We start from the raw sequence: 17004 nt of genomic DNA on the forward strand, positions 1-17004 counted from the left end.
TAGACTAAAAAAAGAAAGAAAATTCATCATTTTGAATTTCACATTTGTGGCACATACGATGGAAATTAATTATATTCCAGTTTTTGGAATTGAATCTGACTTGACTATTAAAAGGACTCACAAAAATACTTTTATTGAAACTAATGTATTTATTAAAATTTAATACTGTGTTTATCACTTTTACAGTTATTCAATTGAATTCATCTTTATTTCTATAGCGCTTTGACAATGTAGATTGTGTCAAAGCAGCTTAACATAGAAGTTCTAATAGATTGAAACTGTCAGTCTAGTTTTCAGATGTTCAGTTTAGTTCAGTTCAGTGTGGTTTAATTTTCACTACTGAAAGTCCAAACACTGATGAGCAAATTCATCGATGCTAATGATACATTATTAGCATCGATGGTAATACAATACAATAATATATAATACGATAATTCAATAATACAATACCATAATAATACATTGTGTCAAGCTAAAATGTATAATTTTATCATAAAGTCATTGCATTAGCAGAACTAGTGTACTGTTTGAGATGTAACGTGCTGTTTACTTTTACTGTCATTTTAGGGCATTGTGTTTAAAACTATAGGCAAATGTATTACATTACTAAAGTTAATAACTCAAAAAACTCACATTATTAAAAAACGTTACACATTTATGTTATCATGTTATGTGAGAAGTTGTCCTTGTAACTTTTATTGTCATCTTAGAGTTTTACATGCATCAAATTACAAAAACATGTACATTTTGAGAAGTTTAATTTTTTTTGTAATTTTTTTCAATGTAGATTTTGACCTTTGGACATTTTTTGGACTCCACAAGGAAAACGACTCATAAATTAAACAGAATAAAAAGTATTTTGAAAATGTAAAATCCAAAAGACCAGACTGATCTAAACACAGATCTCAAAATAGAAATCTGATATATGGAAATATGCGCAAATTACATGTGACATACTAGTTCACATATAGAAAATATGTCATACATGCCATAATTTTGCAAAATTTTGCCTTTTTCTTTCAACCATTATAATTACAAATCTGTACATTATGTCATATATTTTACCGACATTTATACAGTAATACCTATAATTTAAAACCTATGAACACACCCACATCACCATATACAACAATAAACAATAATGAAAGCTGTATCATATATTTTAAACATCAATATTTAATGATTGGTAATGATTGTTTATTAAAACGATGTGTATCTTGTGTGCTGCTGATCTAAAGTAATGTTCCTGAGGTAGTTGTATATGATAAAAGGATTATGTCAACCAATTATCCTTCTCTAAAGAAATTAATGCGACATGCAAAGTTTTAAAAAATTGTCTGCAAAAATCTAAAATTTGTGGCAAAATTATTGTAAAAAATTGTATTTTATTCAGTTCACCTATAGCGCATGTCTTTGGACTATGGGGGGAAACCAGAGCACCCAGATGAAACCCACAGAGACAACATGCAAACTCCACACAAAAATGCCAACTGACTTGAACCAGCGACCTTCTTGCTGTGAGGCGACAGTGTTAACCACTGAGCCACCGTGTCCCCACTAAATTATTTATTTATATATTTACTAAATTATATATTATTTTGCAATTATAGCAATAAATGGAAAATAGTATGTATAATGTATATATGTATATGTATATGTATAAAAGCAATTGTCTTTAAATGATCTGTCATAAACTTTATAATTTAAAAGACATACTATAAATTGTTAAAAATATAATCAAATAAAATTGAATATAACTTAATTGAACAGAATTCCTTTTCAATTAAAAGTGAATTTTCACACTAAAATCATTTGAACGTTCCTATTGTTTACACCTCGTGTCTTAAAAGTGAATATTTGAACATTTATTAAAAGGCCCCATTCATGTCCATTCTATTTGCCTGATTCAGATTTCTGCTTTTTGTGAAGAACTTAAACTTTAAGTGAAGCCAAAATGCTCAAAACTTAATCTGATCTGGCATTTCCTTTTAAAAGAAATGCTGAAAAACACATAGACTTGCATTATGATTTAATCTGCCGTGTTTATGAGCCATTGCAGTAGAGCGCACCTCTGCCTGTCTGCCTGTCAGAATTCTGCCTGCATGGAAGATTATGGATGGCCAATTACATAGTTTCTGGCATTAATTAATGATGTTAACTGTCTCCCCTGCTCCTTACAAAACAGAGTCTCTCCTAAGCTGCCTCCAGGAGGACAGCCCGGCTGATTGTGAGTGTGTGTGTGTAGGCGTATTGTCTGTAGGGATGCATCTAAATAAATTAATCTACAACACAAAGTCCATATGTTAGTTAATGTACTATAATGTATTACTACATCTTTAAAAATCTATTTGTGTTCTTTCAAAGCTCATTATCCTGCACGTGTCGGCCGTGTTCGAGCGTGTCATGTGCTTCCGCCAAAGCTCTGATTGTAATGGCCCTGACAGAGGAGGGGAAATGTGGTTGAACTGGTGCATGTCTCTTTTCTCTGGGTTTCTACTCTCCTGTCGTCTGCCCAAATTTCCCCCCACCAGTTTGGCGTCTGAGGGCCATTACAGAGATTAAGCTGAGGAAGTGGACTGGCTGCCCTGCGTGTCAGCTCACATACACTGACAAACTGGGAGATGAACACTTATTCTCTCCTCTGTTCGCTCTCATTCTGTTGTGCAGCTTTTAAAGACTTTTGCTATAGCCGTGCACCTGCCTAAAGGCCTATAGATCAGCTTTCATTGTGCTTTCTTTGCAGAGCATCAGAAGTTATGTTCTCACTTCAGTACAAGTTAACATTTAACTTTAGTGGCATAACATTACAATATGGTTCTTGTGATTAATGTTAGTTAATATGAAACAATAATGCATTTAATAATCTTCCTATTTTGCCCCATAACAGACATTGTAAGCCCATGGACTGACCTTTTTTCAGTGGGTCATCATTAAAAGAAAAGACTTACACGTTGCTTAGTGTGGTTTTAGGAACACAATTTTACTAAAAGGAATAAACAAATACATAAATAAATGTATAAATAAATGAATCAATAAATAGGTGATGCGGGGGCACAGTAGGTAGTGCTGTCGCCTCACAGCAAGAAGGTCTCTGGTTCGAGCCTCGGCTGGGTCAGTTGGCATTTCTATGTGGAGTTTGCATGTTCTCTCTGTGAGTCCGCATTCGCGTGGGTTTCCTCCAGGTGCTCTGGTTTCCGCCACAAGTCCAAAGACATACGGTACATTGGGCTAAATTGTCCGTAGTGTGTGAGAGTGAATGAGTGTGTATGGATGTTTCCCAGAGATGGGTTGCAGCTGGAAGGGTATCCGTTGCATAAAACATGTGCTGGATAAGTTGGCGGTTCATTCCGCTGTGGCTACCCCGGATTAATAAAGGGATTAAGCCGAAAAGAAAATGAATGAACGAATAAACTAAATAAATGTTTTAAATATGTTTTTTTTTTAAGTGGATTAAAGTGCATAGATTGTGCTAGAAAAAAAGTCTCAACAATAAATGCTCAGCATGATGTTGGCAATACAAACCAACTACATTGTTTGAAGGGTCCAATTAAATGTTTGTGAGCAGTCGATGAAGAGGTTAGACTGCATGGCATTATTTTATACCTGACAACTTTTATCGGCAGTTCAAGATCAGTTTTTTCAGGAGAAATATGTATATATTTTGTGTTGTGCACTCTATTATATATTTGCAGACCTTTTGTATTCTCAAACAGCTACATCAGAAGGAAAGGTATCATTCAAAAATGAATAATAGAGGTACTTTATTGGAACTTTTTGTGGATTTTTGTCATAATAATTACCACCAAAAAACAGAATTTTGAAAATTTTTATATTGCTACTTATAATATTGCTAAATATTGCTATAATTCGGTCTGCCACTCCTAATAAAAGGGACATGATAAAACAAGATGATTTGACACTGATAATATGAGTGACTGCTCCGTATTAAATTTCTGTTTAGGTCACGTTTTCATTGTCTATTGGTCTCATTCATTTAAGTGATGCAAATTTGCAGGTCAGAGTTCACCAAGCTTAAACTCTGGAATACAGCAAGATGTGAAACTTGTCGCATGAGCTTGCATGACTGCATATGGATGGAAGTCAATGGGGCAATAAGTGCAGTGTGACAGTGCCTTAACACTTAGGTTTGTTGACATTGCTAGTTTGTTTCTGTGGATACTCGTTGGTTAATCAATTATGTTCACCTGTGTCTAGTTTGGTTCCTCATTAGTAGGCCCACATGGAATCTGCGCACGCAGAAATTCGCAGATTTTCAGCCCATCATTGAGTCTATGTATTTACTTGTGTAAATGTGTGTAAATGTATATTTAATCAGTTTTTAAATGAATTACAGTAATATTATTGACTTATTTGAAAATGTTCATGTGATTTACTTGCAATACAGTTTGTAAAGTAATAATTTCTTTTAGTAGATATATGGTAGATATTTTAAATGAGAGACTTACTTTGTATAATAAATGGATCTAATTGGATTTGCATTGTAAACATTAAATAAAATTTAAAAATATATATTTTTAAACATATTTGTAACAAGTTACGATACACCCACAATGCTTCTGCATAAATCTGCAGATTTTTTACAATATTCTGTGCAAAAATAGCAAAAAATGTCCACAGATTCTGTCTGGCCCTACTCATTAGTCATGTATTTTTGCCCTTAGTTTGATTCTTCCTCTTGTCCTGCATTCTCTTTAAATATGTGAAGCTGCAGGTTAAAAATTAAGTTATATTTATATAAACACACACACATTGAATTTTCTACTAAAACTTTAGTTGAAATGTAAAGCTGATTGTCAAAGAAATAGTGGATTTAACTTTACACATAAACATTAATAAGCAATGTGTTCACATTAAAATCGCATTAGCAATAATATTCGTATTTTCTGTGTCTTATGACTATACTACTGAAACAGTATTTTAATCTTTACATACTGTACAATGTACAATAACAATTACCTGACTGTAAGGATTATTAATTTGTAATATTTTTAAAATATGATAAGAATAAAGCTGAGTGGGCAGTTCCGCTGTGGCAACCCCGGATTAATAAAGGGACTGAGCCGAAAAGAAAATGAATGAATGAATAAAGCTGAGTGTAACTTGTACTCAAGCCACAATACTCTTTCTGAGGAACAACCTAAAATTATTATTTAAAATGACTAAACTGGACCAAGAATTTTTCTTTTAATTGTGCATCTAAACAAACAACCAAATATAAAAATATAACCAAAATGCAGATTAAAAATATGGCCAAATGCTGATTCTTCACAGATCAGCTAAGCCACAACACAGCAAAACATCCACATGAACCTATAGATTTTCCTCCTTGGAACCATTAACCTTCTTTTCTCCTCAGTCTCATCCTCGTGTAATTCTACAGTTTAAATGCATGGTGTCAGGTGCCTTGTGGGGATGGGTGAGGGTTCTGGCCTGCATGCCATGTTAAGAACGTTAGCGGGCATATAGACGGGCATCGCCGCCCTCCCGCCCGCATCCATGTCTGATTAGAGTAACGAACAGAGGGCTGGTCCGTCATGCCGCATTGTCCCTCACGTCGGCCTGAATCACATGGCTCCTCGGAACCAAATGACTCAGTCGGTCATTGCATACGACAAACTGGGCCGCAAGCAGGGGGGCAGCAATGATGTCACAGACCCACCAAAGGAGGATCCCCTCCTAAAATAAAGTGCTCTTCTCCACCTGAATGTAATATATAGAAAAAATAGAAAAACGAAGCACCAAAGGCACATACAAAGCGAGCTAATTATCACATACGGACCATCTGCACCCTCTAAATCAGCATTTCAAGCGACGCTCACGCACACGCAGGTCTATTGAGGGTCACCACGTACAGACGTACTGCTTTATACACTTTTGTGCTTCCTTCCAAACTACCTCTCCTGCTTCCAGAGGCCTTTGACACTCTGGCTGAGTGCCTTCCAGTGTCTGCATGTCTGCTGAGCATAAACAACACCAACCTGAGCGCCGTTAGCACCAGTCCGCCCCCATCTCTCCTTTGTTGCTCTCGGCCTGTTTGCATCGCCGAAGCTCACAGTCCCAAACATGTGTGCGCAGCTATATATGCGTATGTACATCAGCAGAGCAGGGCAGAGCTGTGATGTGCTTCCTCAAGAGCTTAATGACTCTCAGCAGTGCTGTCAGAAACACTCGGCAGAGTCCGGCACTTAAGGGCATATGTTTTTCCCTCTCCTCAGCCGCCTGCAAAGAGCGACAAACACACACAAACAGAAGCTCCCAGCTACGGTAATGAAATCATTCAGCAGTGAACCCAAGAAAAAGAAGGGCAGTGAGAAATAACTGCAACCCTGTGATGAACAGCTTGTGTTAGGAGGCTCAGGCAAGATGTGCGCTCCTTTGCAGCCATTGATAGGTAGAGTACTTTCAAATTGTAGTGTGTTACTGATCAAAAAATAGTTACTCATTTTAGGTAATCTGATTTGAGGTCTTGGATTACTTGTAGATTACTTTTAATCTTAGTTTACTTTTAGATTACTTTGGACAGTTTGTAAAAGATTTACATCGGATTGCGGTTATACAAAAACAAATAGCTTGCGCTTCATCCCGCTCCATTTCGACAATGTTGAAATGTATTTTGTTTAAAGAATTGTTTTGTGTATGATTTTTTCTGTTCAAAATAAATCAAATCAAATCAGAGAAATAAATTACAGTGCTCAGCATATATAAGTACACCCCTCAAAAATGTCTCATTTAATTTAATATTATCTATAGGAAGCTATACAATATAATATTTGTGCATATACATTAGTTTAGTCAGTACTAAAGCCAAATCTAGAGCTTATCTAACAAAATAACTTACGTTAATGGTTGTATATAATCACACACACACACACACACACACACACACACACACGCACACGCACACACACACAGTTGAAGTCAGAATTATTAGCCCCCCTTTGATTTTTTTTTTTTTTAAATATTTCCCAAATGATGCTTAACAGAGCAAGGAAATTTTCACAGTATGTCTGATTATATTTTCTCTTCTGGAGAAAGTCTTATTTGATTTATTTCGGCTTGAATAAAAGCAGTTTTTATTTTTTAAAAACCATTTTAAGGTCAAAATTATTAGCTCATTTGAGCTATATTTCTTTTCGAAAGTCAACAGAACAAACCATCTTTATACAATAATCTGCCTAATTACCCTAACCTGCCTAGTTAACCTAATTAATCTAGTTAAGCCTTTAAATGTCACTTTAAGCTGTATAGAAGTGTCTTGAAAAATATCTAGTCAAATATTATTTACTGTCATCATGACAAAGATAAAATAAACCAGTTATTAAAAATGAGTTTTTAAAACTATTGTTTATAAATGTGTTGAAAAAATCTGCTCTCCATTAAACAGAAATTGGGGGAGAAATAAACAGGGTGGCGAATAATTTAGGGATGGGGGGGGGCTAATAATTCTGACTTCAACTGTATATATAAAATTTTGTTGAAATGTTGCAAAGTTCCCTTTGTTATTATCATGGTTTTCCAATTGTGTTAAATGACTAAAATGCTGGGAATTTATGAACTTGCGTAAGGCTAATAATGAAAAAATGCTGGGAATGTGTGAACTTATGTAAAGCTAACAATAAAAATAACAGAATTATTTAAAATGTAAAAACAAGCAAAAAATAAACACCCAAATTTGAAATATTCTGTTTATCTGCATGTCAATGTGAAAGTGAAAAAATAAGATTTAGGTAAAATTATTAAACTGTGAAGTATTTACTGCCATTTTGTGTATAATCTGTAATCATGCAATATGATTATTAAGAAGTAATATACAATCTAATCTGCACAATAACACTAAGAATCTTGGAGTTATTTTTGATCCACTTTTGTAAATGCAGTTGTGAAAGGAGCTTTTCCCAACTTAGATTGGTGGCAAAAGTTAAACCGTTTCTTTATAAAAAAAAAAAAAAGAGATCTAGAAATTGTAACCCATGCTTTAACTTCCTCTTGGTTAGACTACTGCAACTCTTTGTACATTGGCCTACCTCAGTCAACACTCTATCGGTTACAACTGGTTCAGAATGCAGCCACCAGATTAATAACCGGAACTAAGAAAAGAGATTATATCTCCCCTGTCCTTGGCTCATTGCACTGGCTTCCTATAAAATTCAGAGTTGATTTTAAAATCCTTCTTTTCACATATAAAGCATTTCTCAATTCTTCCCCGGTCTATATCAGTGAACTTATTAGGTGGACTTATTAGGTCATACAGCTTGTAGACCATTAAGGTCCCATAAACAGTTTCTTTTGTCTGTTCCTCGGTCTCACTGCAAATCAAAAGGTGATCGAGCTTTCTGTGTTGCGGCCCCAAGACTCTGGAGCAGTCTCCCTTTGAACATTAGGATTTCTCCATCATTGAATGTTTTTAAATCTAACTAAAAGATTTATTTTTACTCCCCTGCCTTTGAGTGACGCATGCATGTTATTTCTTATCTGTATTTTAGTATTATATATATACATATATATTTCCTTTTCTTATATTTTTGATACAAGTTTTTTTTTTTATTAAATATTTTATTATATTGTAAAGCACTTTGGATCGACTATGGTTGTGTAAAATTGTGCTTTATAAATAACGTTTGCCTTGCCTTGCCTAATTATTACAAGTACTATATTTTGGTGACACCCAGTAATGCAACACTACATGCGAAAAAAAAAAAAGATTTTTAAAATTCATTTTTGACCAAAATGCTAATGCTAATAATCTCATACAAATAAAGTTCTGATACACAATATAAGTGCTTAACATTTCCATATACATTTTTCTATAAGAAAATAAACAATCAAAACAGTTGCTTACTTTCAGGCTGACTAGGACACTGAATGAAATGTGTAGGAGTCACACAAGCCTGATTCCCTCAATGTCTGCTTCAGATCATTCAATATCTAGATTCTGATGATCTTACATCAGTTTCTATTTCATTTCAATTTACACACACAAGAAAAAAAAATTGTGATTTACTGAGGGATTCGATATCAATTCACATAACCAAATTCACAGAGTGATTAATCAAATCACTACTCACAAAAAACTCAAGGCTGTTTTGCCTTTTTGCCTGATTTAAAAAGAACCAGTGCAGCACATACATGTAAAAAATATATACATATCATGGAGAAGTGGTCATATCTCTGCATATGGTATGCAGAGAGAGAGAGAGAAAGAAACTGACTGTGCAGCAATATAGTATTACATAACTCAAAGATCATCTACATCTTGTCACCTCCTGTACTAAATTGTGTATTTCACACATAACATAAAAGTCATGCCTTGTGATTAGCATGTGACAATGCATTGTGTGTGTGAATCCATTTTTTCAGTGGGTTGTTGTGACCATGTCATAATTAACTTGTGGGAACATTGAATTATATTATATTATATTATATTATATTATATTATATTATATTATATATTATATTATATTATATTATATTATATTATATTATATTATATTATATTATATTATATTATATTATATATTATATAGCCAATGATAACCCACTCAATGTTATTATTAATATGCTGTGATAAGTTAAAATAATGTATATGTTTACATTCTTTTTTAATAATACCACAGTATTTAAAATCATTTTTTATGTTTGTTTGTAATGTACATATAAGTTTTTCATTTATTTTCACCATTTTCCCATATTTTATCATCTCTTTGCTGCACAACTGATGGTCTTTATTTTCTATTTTACGTAATGGTCTAACAAAAACTGGATTCTTTGACTCGATTAATCATTTATCAGCCAGTAGATGGCAGTAATGGTAGGTATTTTTATGAGCTATATCGCGTGATTAAAAAAACTGAATCATAATTTAAATTTTAAACCTAAACAATCTGATTCTTCCACTTACATAACTGAATCGCTATATGAAGACATCGCAAATCCTCTTATATTTCTCTAAAAACTTAATCAAAATAAAATAAAAAATAAAATAAAATAAAATGCTAAGACCAAACAAGTATTTGTGTAAACCTTTATTAATTAGTGAAAAATTACTGTTTGCAACCAATATGCAAAAAAAATAAATCTTAAATAATCTTAAAACAAGTTCAAATGTCCAATAAAAAGCTAAATGATGCGGCCTCATCCTCACTAGTTAAATGAGTCTATACATCAAGAGTGATTAGGAAACTGTAAGAGCAGCTCTACTGCGTGTCAGAAGTGTTCAGCGGTCAGTGAGTGTCAGCAGAGCGACGCTTCGACACGCCAGGGGTTTAATGTTCTTACGACACGACACGCCAATGACGCGCCCGCCGGGAATGATGACTGTTCGTTTAACGCAGAAAGAGTGCAAGATCACTTTCTCTCCAGTGCACACTAGTGGACAGGATTGAAGCTCATTACAACTGATGGCATAATGAAAGGGAAACTCGTCTGTAAACAGCAATTCTCCTTGCAATTATAACCATAAACATATTTAAAGACCCAACTTTGCGCGCAGTCCATAATAAATAAGGATATAGATAATAAATAGGTATCCTCGTGCTTTTGCAAAAACATAAATAGCCCAAAACATTTCTAGTTTGAAAGGTTCATTAATGTTTGCGTTCATTCAGTTTTCTATGAAATTGAATTCAACCTAAACGTAAAAAAACACGTTCATATGTTGAAATAAAGCTATGTATTTTAAAAATCAATTATTAGATATGGTTTCATTCATCTGCAAATACATATTTTAATGACCTTGTTTACAAATCAGAGGTCGAAGTTACTGCACAGGCTTAAAACAAATTTAAATATTATCGCCTTACTATTAACAATATAGGCTAATTATTATATATATATATTAGACTTTCAACGCTTGCTTTAGATTTGTCTTCTCTGTTGTATTGAACAGGGTTTTCTTTTTCTTTTTTTCTCCAAGGCTAAATAAACGTAAAGATTAACAGTGTAAAACGAAGTGATGTATCGATTCGGCGTTAGATCACTGACAAAAGGTCTAGTTTGGTTATAGAAAAGTGTGTGTGAGACTGGCTTTGCATGCATGCGCTCATGCATTAGCAGGCTGTGGACGACAGGCGCTGAAATCGCGTTAATAAGTGGAACGGGTAGGTTACAGGACACCGCCGATTCACGATCACACAAATACCCAAGGACAGGTCCTTGCGGCCCCGGGGCGCTTCCTGCGCCCTCACAACAGCAGCAGGCCGCGTCTCACCAGTGAGGACCAGTCTCATTTAGGAGATTATAAGCTCAATGCACATTACAGGCATGACACAACCCTTCAATACACAGATGATCTGAGCTAAAGTGTGTCATTATTGTGTTGATATGTACACGTGTTATACTTTAGGCCCTGTTTACTGCAATCGCTTTTATTTTGGACATTTAGGAGCCTCAATTCTGCGGTAACTTTAAAATCATTTAATGGTTATTCAACGCTTTGTAAAACAAACAAAAAAGAATTTAGCATTTGATATATGAATAAAAGCAGTTCAAAACTGACCTCTGCACGGTACATCGTAGATATCTGAATAAACCCGAACACTAGTGTTTGTTCACGTCAAAGGCCTTTTGATATTTTAGCTACATGATTTGTGAAAACTTCCAAACGCTTTTCTCTTTCAAACAATCCAAACATGTTTGCTTCTTTAAAAAAGTTTCAACTATTATACACATGCATGGGAGAGAAAAAACTGAGATGATCATAGATATATGTTTTAATTATAAAGACATATAAACAATATACAGTATGAAACGCATGTCGCAACAAGGTCAAAATCCTTTGATCAAGTAGTTCTTCACAGTTGTACAATACAATCAAGTGAACTGTGCAATAACAAAAAATAATAATAAATAAATAAATAAATAAATAAACGATTTATAGGCCAAGCATCTGAGAATGTCACGTTTTTCCCCAATACACTGATGGAGTATCATCCGTTTATTCATTTCTGACCAACTGTTTTTTTAAGAAACTATTGTTTATTGTGGGCAATTGTAAATTGCATAGTTGACCAATACCGATTAAACCGAAAGGTTTGACTTAAAAATTAATCCTCCGCAAACTAAGAGCGATAACAAGGAATTTCTTTTGTTTGTTTGTTTTCACACAAATAATCTTTTTAATCCTTCATTTGGGAAAAGGGAGAAAGGCTTTAAATTTGAGGAGTTTATAAGCTTTTTCCAGTAAGTCTGTGTCGTGTGTCTCTTAATTATTTATTTCACATTATCTAATGAATTTGGATGACACATCGCACTTATTTAGACACAAAGCAGGAGTTTTGAGTCAGACCTATAAGCCCAGTCCCAACAAAACAGTTCGACCAACATAAGGATGAAGCGGGAAGAGTTCAGCGCGTGGAAGTCAAGGCTTGTCGTTGCAGTGTTTGAACAGGTTGGATGGGGTGCCGGAGAACGAGTTGCATTTCTCCGCGCAGGTGGCCAGTGCCGTGCTCGAAAACGGATACACGGCCGCCTGTCCGAAAGGCGCGAGCGCGGTGGGAATCGGCGAAGTTATATTCTGTCCTTGGTTAAGATAAGCCACCAACCGGCGCATCTCCTCCAGCGCCTGCGCCTGCATTAGGATGTAGTTTTTTGCAAGAAGCAAAGTTGCGATTTTAGAGAGTTTTCTCACGGACGGGCTGTGCGCGTAAGGAATCACAGATCTCAGACCGTCCAGCGCGTCATTGAGGTCGTGCATGCGTCTCCGCTCGCGCGCGTTGATGCTCAGCCGGAGAGATCTCTGCTCCTTGGACTTCTTGGTGAGAGAGCCCGGGTGCTTCTCTTCGTCGAACCCCGCGCCTCGCTTACGGGACTCGAGGTGGTCGAAGCCGTCGTCTTCGTCGCTGGTCTGCTCTCCGCCACTTTCGTTCGACTTTGCCGTTTGACCGGAGAGGAAATCCGCGGCAGGTGTGAGCGAGAAGCGGCCAGGACTTCCAGCACCATGGCCAGCGCCGAAACCGAAGGCGGACTGTCCGTAGCGCTGCGTCAGGTCCAGCAGGGTGTCGTTGCTGATCGATTTCAGCAAGTTCTCGTCGCCGACATTCATTTTGGAGAAAAGAAATAAAATGAAAACAAAAAAACGGTCCGGATGGAAAACTTTGGCGCGCGCGCTCCTGAAAGCTTGCCCGCGCTTCCCCGTCTTCAGTTTCGTGGGTGTCCTCCAAAGGGCTGTTGAAAATGAGGACACTTTTTGATAGAGATCTTTCTTCCCCTATCACGTCGAGTACTCATGTACCGCTCATCCGCGCAGACAGTGATGTTGCGTGCACTTTAGACGCCTCGTCTGAACTTGCGCGCGTTCTTGCAGTGCGTCTTGCCCTCGCCCTGGGCAGATTGAGACTCGCGCGCAGTCCTACAAGCGAGTGAGTAAGAGCGCGAGGCCCCGCGGGATTATCACTCTGTCCAATCAGGAGGGCGTTTTAATTAAGAAGATTAGAAACTGGCATGCTCTTAAATTCATCTGTAGCAATCATAACTGCTGAACAAATGATGGCATAATATTAAACATTGCCGGAGCATTGTAGTGAGCAGCCTTTTTGCTGTTCTGTAATACTGTGAAATTCCAACCAGTTACACCAAATGAACAAAAAGTTAGTCAGCTAATGATTTGATGTAAAGCGAATACTTATTTATACCACCTCTAAGTAACAAAAGTAGACACATTTATGAAGAATACAATCTTCAAGGAAAATGACCACTAAAATAATTTAATATTATTGATTATTAATATTATTCAAAAAGTTCATTGAGGGGAAGTGTTATAGTAATTATAGAGCATGCTGATTGCTTGTAATATTTCTTACAATTAGATACCAAACATGTTAACGTTTTTAGGCTCACACAGTCATGTTAGTTTTTATTTTAAGAATTTACAGGTGTTCGCTAAATCTACTGTGTCCTATTGCTTGACTTCAATATTAATGCAATGTAATGGTTCATGCTTATGAATTTGGTGAAAAGTACCTCTCAATAACAATAACAATACAACAAATCCCAATCTAATAAAATTGTATCAAAAGTAATCAGTAATCAGTACATTACTTCAACTGAGTAATCTAGATTAGACTGAAGTTCTCACCATGTAATTTGTAGTGACTAAAATTTGTAGTCTGGTTTAGTCCTATTAGCATGAGTAGAAATAAAACCAAGCAAAAATAAAATTACTTATAAAATATAAGACCAATTGTTAGTAGAAGAGACATAAAATAAACAGTCAAAACTTACTATACTACACTATACTATACAATACTAGCAAGCTGCAACATGTAGGCTGCTTCAACTACCATGATGCCAGTTTATCTTCTTGAAATTCACTGTCCTTATTCTGCAATAAAGAACTACTAAAACAAGAACTTTGAAACAAGAAAGAGACTTTATGATAAAAAAAAAGAACTTTAAAAGAAGAGAACTCTAAAACAAGACAATGTTTGACTGAATTCTGGAGTTAGCAAAAAATGACGCTACTACTCCATTAAACGTGCAATTTTTGGAGCTAAATAAGGCAACATTTTCTCTAGCCTTAAAATTTCCACATGCTTTTTTTGACCATCCAGGGTATATGCTGTAACTTGTATCTGACCTGACGTGTGTGTGTGTTGTTGAACAGGGCGGAAGTGATGGTGGAGATGACGTGCTGTGAGGGATTAATCGCACCGCCTGGATAAGGCCCAGCGTTGAGCTTCAGCAGCTACAGCCAACATTAAACTAATGTGAAGGTATCAGGAAATTTCTGCAGGTTGGTAAAAAAAGAAAAGAAAAACACAAGTCAGTGTTTAATCTTTAGTACAAGATGACTTTTCTACTAGTAAATAATCTAGGCCAACAGAATTCAGTCAGCTCTTGAAATGTATTTTTAGGGTTTCTACAGTGTTGCAGAAAAAAAAATAAAAAAGTTAAATAATTAAACAAGCAATTATCACTCAGTTGTTATAAACTTTCTTGACAAAAGAAAAGAGTTAAAAAGTGCTCAATAAATGACAAACTTGACACTAAAATGATGCACTGCCATCTTGTGTTCATTGGAGAAAGGCACAATTCAGAAAACCAACACCTGCAGACAAACTAAAGAGATAGTCCAGTCATTATTCATCAGGGGTCGTCACAGCGGAATGAACCACCAACTTATCCAGCATATGTTTTAAGCAGCGGATGCCCTTCCAACTGCAACCCAGTACTGGAAAACATCCAAACACACTCATTCACACACATACACTGCGGCCAATTTAGTTTTACCCAGTTCACCTATACCGCATGTCTTTGGACTCTGGGGGAGACCGTAGCACCCGGAGGAAACCCACGCAAACAGGGAGAGAACCCTAACCCTAACACACAGAAATGCCAACTGAACCAGCGACCTTCTTGCTGTGCAAAACACTGAGCCTCCGTGTCACCCTCCAGTCATTATTGCAAAATAAAAAATAAGACTATTAGTACTAAGTTTAAAATACATTGTTAATTAGAACTATACATTATATTTTACTGAATATTATCCAGGTATTTACAGAATCATCCTTGACATTAAAATATGTTAATTTAGCTTATAGTAATGCTAAAAATAATTAAAAGAGATTACATTCTTAATCTTAATTGTTTAATAATCTTGATTGTTTAAATATTCTGGTATATATGTTTATTATATTTTGAATTTGTTTTTTATGTATTCCATCCTCAGTTTAATTTGATTCACTTTTAATAATTTTGCTTCTATCATTTTATTTTTCCATACGACTGCAATTTATGGTTTATTTATTTACATTTTTTTATGTTTATATTAGTTATTTTAGTAAACTAAACGAAAATAATCTCAAAACGTATGTGAAATGATTATTCACTTTCTAAAAAGTTTTAATAATATTTGTAATGTTTTTTTATTTTAATGTTAATATTCAACTTTATAATAGAACATTATTTCTAGTTATGCTTTTTTTGTGTTTGTTTTTAAATATATCTATATAATTATACAGATAACTATACGTTTAATATATATGTAAATGTTTTATTTATTATAAAATAAACGTTTCCCAGTGATGGGTTGCGGCTAGAAGGGCATCCGCTACGTTAAACATTTGCTGGAAAAGGTGGCGGTTCATTCTGCTGTGGCGACCCCAGATTAATAAAGGGACTAAGGCAAAAAGAAAATAAACGAATGAATAAAATAAAAATAGAAAAATAGATTTTGTCATAAATTGAGTTAATCTGAACTGACTGAACAGGTCTGTGAATTTCTCTCAATTACTCAGACTACAACACAACCATGTTGGCGAAAACAGAAATCTCTCTCTGATATTTACCTGAAGGCAAGACAACTTGCTTTAGTACACTGGAAAATAAACATTACATTATATAGTACACTGGAAAATAAACATTACATTATATAGTAATGTGGAAAAACTTGGAATTGAGTCATTCTCAAGTGATTCTCAAAATTCCTTTATAAGTGTCTTTTTTCCACTGAGCACAAAATGTTTCCCGAACAGGAACAAACCCAACTAAAAAAAGTACCAAACATTTTTGGACTAAACCATCTGCCATAGTCAACTGTGCTCTGTATTATGGGACGAGGGCAAGTATTTGTTTATAGTGCTTTAGCAACAGCTCTAAACTATATAATATTCGATGGCCAGGGATACAGTCAGCAAACTCAGTCGTCTCTCCATGCTATGAAGCGTTCTGGTGTCTCGTCTGAAAGCTTCTCCACATCTTTTTGTGTACTTATGAGAGTTCTCTGGGAATATTCATAAATGTTAATTCTGACCAACCGAAAAGCAGTTTAGGAAATACATCTAATGACACATATTGCAAATAAGTGATGTGGATGTTGACACATGACTTAATCATTTCTTGTACCCTGCTTAAATACAAACTGGCCCAGCTCTCTGTTCCTAGCTCTGTCTGTCAATGGATCACCAGCTTTCTGACAGATAGACAACAGCTAGTCAGAATGGGCAAAATCACATCCGACAGCCGCACTATCAGCACTGGTGCCCCCCA

The 17004-nt window shown here is 35.4% G+C and overlaps 1 protein-coding gene across 1 annotated transcript; it reads right to left on the reverse strand.

Moving 5' to 3' along the window:
* Positions 1-11711: 11711 nt before the first annotated feature.
* Positions 11712-13329, reverse strand: bhlhe23 (basic helix-loop-helix family, member e23). Its single transcript, XM_056449753.1, has one exon. It carries the CDS (start codon positions 13058-13060, stop codon positions 12377-12379), a length of 684 nt encoding a protein of 227 aa, XP_056305728.1. The 5' UTR covers positions 13061-13329; the 3' UTR covers positions 11712-12376.
* Between the last annotated feature and the right edge of the window lie 3675 nt (positions 13330-17004).

This window comes from Danio aesculapii, chromosome 23 (assembly GCF_903798145.1).
Source record: "Danio aesculapii chromosome 23, fDanAes4.1, whole genome shotgun sequence".
In the NCBI taxonomy this organism is placed as follows: Eukaryota; Metazoa; Chordata; class Actinopteri; order Cypriniformes; family Danionidae; genus Danio; species Danio aesculapii.